General features: G+C 55.3%; 1 protein-coding gene across 5 annotated transcripts in view; it reads right to left on the bottom strand.

Annotated features, from left to right (window-relative positions):
• Positions 1-6,981, bottom strand: part of COQ6 (coenzyme Q6, monooxygenase) — a 70,742-nt gene that overhangs the window by 1,029 nt on the left and 62,732 nt on the right. For all 5 annotated transcript variants that reach the window (XM_085889666.1, XM_085889667.1, XM_085889663.1 and 2 more), the window contains one exon: positions 4,076-4,242. In XM_085889666.1, coding sequence (XP_085745792.1) covers positions 4,076-4,242 — 167 coding nt within the window. The remainder of the gene's footprint in view (positions 1-4,075; positions 4,243-6,981) is intronic.

Here is a 6,981-nt window from a genome sequence, read left to right as displayed (position 1 = left end):
AGGGGAAGGGGAAGGGAAAGGGGTGGGAGGGAAAAGGGGTGGGAGGAGGAAGGGGAAGGGGAAGGGGAAGGGAAAAGGGGTGGGAGGAGGAAGGAAGGGGAAGGGGAAGGGGAAGGGGTGGGAGGAGGAAGGGGAAGGGGAAGGGGAAGGGAAAGGGGAGGGAGGAGGAAGGGGAAGGGGAAGGGGAAGGGAAAGGGGTGGGAGGAGGAAGGGGAAGGGGAAGGGAAAGGGGTGGGAGGAGGGAAGGGGAAGGGAAAGGGGTGGGAGGAGGAAGGGGGAAGGGGAAGGGGAAGGGGGAAGGGAAAGGGGTGGGAGGAGGAAGGGGAAGGGGAAGGGGAAGGGGAAGGGAAAGGGGTGGGAGGAGGAGGAAGGGGAAGGGGGAAGGGGAAGGGGAAGGGAAAGGGGTGGGAGGAGGAAGGGGAAGGGGAAGGGGGAAGGGAAAAGGGGTGGGAGGAGGAAGGGGAAGGGGAAGGGAAAGGGGTGGGAGGAGGAAGGGGGAAGGGAAAGGGGTGGGAGGAGGAAGGGGAAGGGGGAAGGGGGAAGGGGAAGGAAAGGGGTGGGAGGAGGAAGGGGAAGAGGGAAGGGGAAGGGAAAGGGGTGGGAGGAGGAAGGGGAAGAGGGAAGGGGAAGGGAAAGGGGTGGGAGGAGGAAGGGGAAGGGGAAGGGGAAGGAAAAGGGGTGGGAGGAGGAAGGGAAGAAGGGGAAGGGGGAAGGGAAAGGGGTGGGAGGAGGAAGGGGAAGGGGAAGGGAAGGAAAGGGGTGGGAGGAGGAAGGGGAAGGGGGAAGGGAAAGGGGTGGGAGGAGGAAGGAAGGAAGGGGAAGGGAAAGGGGTGGGAGGAGGAAGGGGAAGGGAAGGGAAGGAAAGGGGTGGGAGGAGGAAGGGAAGGGGAAGGGGAAGGGGAAAAGGGGTGGGAGGAGGAAGGGGAAGAGGGGGAAGGGAAAGGGGTGGGAGGAGGAAGGGGAAGGGGAAGGGAAAGGGGTGGGAGGAGGAAGGGGAAGGGGAAGGGAAAGGGGTGGGAGGAGGAAGGAGGGGAAGGGGAAGGAAGGGAAAGGGGGGGGAGGAGGAGGGGGAAGGGGAGGGGAAAGGGGTGGGAGGAGGAAGGGGAAGGGGAAGGGAAAGGGGTGGGAGGAGGAAGAGGGAAGGGGAAGGGAAAGGGGTGGGAGGAGGAAGGGGAAGAGGGGAAGGGGAAGGGAAAGGGGTGGGAGGAGGAAGGGAAGGAAGGGGAAGGGAAGGGAAAGGGGTGGGAGGAGGAAGGGGAAGGGGAAGGGGAAGGGGAAGGGAAAGGGGTGGGAGGAGGAAGGGGGAAGAGGGGGAAGAGGGAAGGGGAAGGGAAAAGGGGGTGGGAGGAGGAAGGGGAAGAAGGGGAAGGGGAAGGGGAAGGGAAAGGGGTGGGAGGAGGAAGGGGAAGGGGAAGGGGAAGGGGAAGGGAAAGGGGTGGGAGGAGGAAGAGGGGAAGGGGAAGGGGAAGGGAAAGGGGTGGGAGGAGGAAGGGGAAGGGGAAGGGGAAGGGAAAAGGGGTGGGAGGGGGAAGAGGGGAAGGGGAAGGGGAAGGGAAAGGGGTGGGAGGAGGAAGGGGAAGGGGAAGGGGAAGGGAAAGGGGTGGGAGGAGGAAGAGGGGAAGAGGGAAGGGGGAAGGGAAAGGGGTGGGAGGAGGAAGGGGAAGGGAAAGGGGTGGGAGGAGGAAGGGGAAGGGGTGGGAGGAGGAAGGGGGAAGGGGAAGGGAAAGGGGTGGGAGGAGGAAGGGGAAGGGGAAGGGAAAGGGAAAGGGGTGGGAGGAGGAAGGGGAAGGGGAAGGGGTGGGAGGAGGAAGGGGAAGAGGGAAGGGGTGGGAGGAGGAAGGGGAAGGGGTGGGAGGAGGAAGGGGAAGGGGAAGGAAAGGGGTGGGAGGAGGGGAAGGAAGGGGAAGGGGTGGGAGGAGGAAGGGGAAGGGGAAGGGAAAGGGAAGGGGGTGGGAGGAAGGGGAAGGGGAAGGGGTGGGAGGAAGGGGAAGGGGAAGGGGAAGGGGAAGGGAAGAGGGGAGGAGGAAGTGGGAGGAGGAAGGGGAAGGGGAAGGGGAAGGGAAAGGGGTGGGAGGAAGGGGAAGGGGAAGGGGAAGGGGGTGGGAGGAAGAGGGAAGGGGAAGGAAGGGAAGGGGTGGGAGGAAGGGGAAGGGGAAGGGGTGGGAGGAAGGGGGAAGGGGAAGGGGAAGGGGAAGGGGAAGGGGAAGGAAGGGGTGGGAGGGAAGGGGAAGGGGAAGGGGTGGGAGGAAGGAAGGGGAAGGGGTGGGAGGAAGGGGAAGGGGAAAGGGGGTGGGAGGAAGGGGAAGGGGAAGGGGAAGGGGTGGGAGGAAGGGGAAGGGGAAGGGAAGGGGGTGGGAGGAAGGGGAAGGGGAAGGGAAGGGGGTGGGAGGAAGGGGAAGGGGAAGGGGAAGGGGTGGGAGGAAGGGGGAAGGGGAAGGGAAGGGGTGGGAGGAAGGGGAAGGGGAAGGGGTGGGAGGAAGGGGAAGGGGAAGGGGTGGGAGGAAGGGGAAGGGGAAGGGGTGGGAGGAAGGGGAAGGGGAAGGGGGTGGGAGGAAGGGGAAGGGGAAGGGGTGGGAGGAAGGGGAAGGGAAGGGGTGGGAGGAAGGGGAAGGGGAAGGGGTGGGAGGAAGGGGAAGGGGAAGGGGTGGGAGGAAGGGGAAGGGGAAGGGGTGGGAGGAAGGGGAAGGGGAAGGGGTGGGAGGAAGGGGGAAGGGGAAGGTGGGAGGAAGGGGAAGGGGTGGGAGGAAGGGGAAGGGGAAGGGGTGGGAGGAAGGGGAAGGGGAAGGGGTGGGAGGAAGGGGAAGGGGAAGGGGTGGGAGGAAGGGGAAGGGGAAGGGGGTGGGAGGAAGGGGAAGGGGAAGGGGTGGGAGGAAGGGGAAGGGGAAGGGGTGGGAGGAAGGGGAAGGGGAAGGGGTGGGAGGAAGGGGAAGGGGAAGGGGTGGGAGGAAGGGGAAGGGGAAGGGGTGGGAGGAAGGGGAAGGGGAAGGGGGTGGGAGGAAGGGGAAGGGGAAGGGGTGGGAGGAAGGGGAAGGGGAAGGGGTGGGAGGAAGGGGAAGGGAAGGGGTGGGAGGAAGGGGAAGAGAGGAAGGGGTGGGAGGAAGGGGAAGGGGAAGGGGTGGGAGGAAGAGGGAAGGGGAAGGGGTGGGAGGAAGGGGAAGGGGAAGGGGTGGGAGGAAGGGGAAGGGAAGGGGGTGGGAGGAAGGGGAAGGGGAAGGGGGTGGGAGGAAGGGGAAGGGGAAGGGGGTGGGAGGAAGGGGAAGGGGAAGGGGTGGGAGGAAGGGGAAGGGAAGAAGGGGGTGGGAGGAAGGGGGAAGGGAAGGGGGTGGGAGGAAGGGGAAGGGGAAGGGGTGGGAGGAAGGGGAAGGGGAAGGGGTGGGAGGAAGGGGAAGGGGAAGGGGTGGGAGGAAGGGGAAGGGGAAGGGGTGGGAGGAAGAGGGGAAGGGGAAGGGGGTGGGAGGAAGGGGGAAGGGGAAGGGGTGGGAGGAAGGGGAAGGGGAAGGGGTGGGAGGAAGGAAAGGGGAAGGGGTGGGAGGAAGGGGAAGGAAGGGGTGGGAGGAAGGGGAAGGGGTGGGAGGAAGGGGAAGGGGTGGGAGGAAGGGAAGGGGTGGGAGGAAGGGGAAGGGTGGGAGGAAGGGGAAGGGGTGGGAGGAAGGGGAAGGGAAGGGGGTGGGAGGAAGGGGAAGGGGAAGGGGAAGGGGTGGGAGGAGGAAGGGGAAGGGGTGGGAGGAGGAAGGGGAAGGGGAAGGGGTGGGAGGAAGAAGGGGTAGGGGTGGGAGGAGGAAGGGGAAGGGAAAGGGGTGGGGGAGGGAGGAGGGAAGGGGTTGGGGGGAGGAGGCAGGTGATGATGAATAATTGACAGATCATGTGGTTTGGTGGTTATGTTGGAACGAAGGAAAAAAATTAAATCATATTTTCTCAGAATAAAGAAGACATTGCGGGTCAGGTGTCTGATCAAAGCGGGGTGTCATGGCACCCGGCAATAACTGCTCACAGTTATAAAACATCGCGCCTCTAATTATTATTATTTTAAAACTTGGAGAGAATGAAAATGTTTGCTCTTATTGAGTTCTCCCACCTTAAGTGGTGATATCGCATTTGTTGCTTGCAGTCCGAGACTTCGCAGCAGTACAAGTGCTGTGTGGTCTGTTGAGTAGAGACGATTGAGAATGTCAATGGCCAGCATGGTGGGCAGGTTGTGCCGCTGACGCACTGTCTCATACTTGTGCAAGTGCTGTGGAGAGCCTGTAAGAAAAAACAAAATTGGCATCAATGGCATGGTTGCTGTCTGAGGAAAAGTTTCTAAACTTTCCCACTCCCTGCAAGGGTCTTCCTTGTCAAACATATTTGGTCACACTCATCTATTTCAAGCATCTACACTGATAATTACCAGTGCCATAACAGTATTCTGAAAACATAATTTTCTTATCAGAGACCACATTAGGCTGATTTTCATTTTGTATTATGGGTATACAAGCTGAAGTCCATGTTTTAGACCAATCAAGATTTGATTGTCATTCCGATGAGGTAATTTTTTTTGACCATGTGTCCGATCAGATTGAAATTTAAAACATGTTCCACATAACTACTCATTATTGTGAAGTTTCGTGGCCATTAATGAAGAGAAATTTTTTAAAAGATATTTCGTTCAATCCAATATGGCTGCCAAACCATGTGACATCAATTGCAGTGTCTTGAAAGTCCACAGTCCCTTTCAAAATTTTCACCTTTTGTTGCCGAATAGCCTGGAATTAAATTGCATTATATCAGACTTTTTCCACCTTTATTTACATATCGTATTCCACAACTTCTAAGTGAAAAACAAATTCTACAAATATCAGAAAATTAAAAATACAAAACTAGAATATCTTGGTTGGATAAGTGTCCACCCACCTTATGATAGCAATTGTAAATTCGCTCAGGTGTAACCAATCACCTTCAAAATCATACACCAAGTTATTTTGCCTTCACCTGTGTTAAATTGTAGTGATTGATTATTTCAGTATAAAATCAGTTGTTCCTGTTGGTTTCCTCTGCTGGGTAGTGCATTTCACAGCAAAGACTCAACCATGAGCACCAAGGAGCTTTCAAAACACCTCCGAGATAACGTTTTGGAAAGGCACAGATCAGGGGATGGGTATAAAAATATTTCAAAAGTCTTGAATATCCCTTGGAGCACAGTCAAGACAATCATTAAGAAGTGGAAGGAATATGGTACAACCAAGACCCTGCATAGATCAGGTCATCCCTCCAAACTGGATGACCAAGCAAGGAGGAGACTGATCAGAGAGGCCACCAAGAAGCCAATGGCAACTTTGAAATGGCTACATGCCTTTATGGCAAAGACTGGTCACTGTGTGCATGTAACAACAATATCCCAAGCAATCTACAAATATAGCCTGTACGGTAAGGTGGAAAGAAGGAAGCCATTTCTCAAAAAAGCCCACCTTGAGTCCCATTTGAGGTATGCAAAACACTCCAGAAATTCTGAAGCCATGTGGCAAAAAGTTTTGTGGTCTGATGAAACCAAGATGGAACTTTTTGCCCTAAATGCAAAACGTTACATGTGCTCCAAACCCAACACAGCACATCACCCAAAGAACACCACCCCAACTGTGAAGCAGGTGGTGGTATCATATTATGGGGATGTTTCTCATCAGCAGGGACTGTGGCACTTGTCAGGACAGAAGAGAATGGATTTTCTTTTTCCATACAATGTCAAGGCTCGTATAAGAGTGAACACACAACAATGAGGGATGATAGAGGGAAGCACAAAACAGTGGGGAATGGACACATGAGGAGATCTGTGGAAGGGAGAGGGATGTGGTGGGGTACCCAGGGTAAAGAAGATGGACACTTCAGGGATTTTCAGGAAGGAAAGCAGGGAATATGAAGGAGGTGGGTTTGGGGTGGATTAACAGGATAGAAAAGATCATGGTTTTGGATGGGGGAAGATAAGAGATGGTGGTGAACAGCTGTTTTGAAGACCTGGAGTGAAGAGTGTGATTGAAGAGTGTGGGAGTTTGTTCCAAAGGCAGGAAAAGAGGAATGAAAGTGAAGGTGAGCAGCGATTCTTGATTTTGGTAGTTTCACCAGAAGGGGGTTGCTGGGGCACCTTGACCACCCTGCAGAAATATGGGTTGGGGGGATGCATATCTCAGACAGAGCAGGGGGGAGCGAGGCTGGAAAGAAGACAGAAAGACCAGTGACCTGCCTGCGGTGAGAGAGTCAAAGACAGCCTCATTATGGGAGATAAGTGATCCTAAATGCCATGGTTTCCACAGCCTGAAGCCGAGAAAGGTGAGGCAGGAGCACCAGCCCGGTGGAGAAAGCAGTACTCCGTCACGCTGCGGATGAAAGCTTTGTACGTGGTCAGGAGCTCAGGTGTGCCAATGGAGGATGCCCAATTGGCGACTGGCTTTGGAGGCCAGCTTGGAGATGATAGAGCAAAATACAGAAAAATCCAAGACGAAAACTTGCTGCCCTCTGCAAGAAAGTTGAAATTGTGAAAGGATGTTCACCTTTCAGCATGGAAACGACCCAAAGCACACAGCCAAAGATATACTGGAGTGGCTAAAGCACAAAAACATAAATGTCCTTGAGTGGCCCAGTCAGAGCCCCAACCTAAATCTAATCAAAAAACTGTGGCAAGACTTGAAGTTTGCTGTCCATTAATGCTCCTCAGGCAACTTGACTGAGCTTGAACAGTTTTTTGCAGAAGATTGGGCAAATATTGCCCAATCAAGGTGTACAAAGTTGTTGGAGACCTATCCCAACAGACTCACAGCTGTAATTTCTGTCAAAGGTGCTTCCACCAAGAATTAACTCAGGGGGTGAACAGTTATCCAACCAAGATATTCTAATTTTGTATTTTTCTGAAATTTGTGGAACTTGTTTTTCATTTGGAAGTTGTGGACTACGATGTGTAAATAAAAGTGGAAAAAGTCTGTTTTAATTCCAGGCTATAAAGCAACAAAAGGTGAA

This window comes from Eptatretus burgeri, chromosome 7 (genome assembly GCF_056783735.1).
Source record: "Eptatretus burgeri isolate ZD-2024b chromosome 7, Ebu_testis_v1, whole genome shotgun sequence".
NCBI classification, from domain to species: Eukaryota; Metazoa; Chordata; class Myxini; order Myxiniformes; family Myxinidae; genus Eptatretus; species Eptatretus burgeri.
The sequence above is the reverse complement of the archived record's forward strand: the minus strand, read 5'-3'. Positions and strand labels throughout refer to the sequence as shown.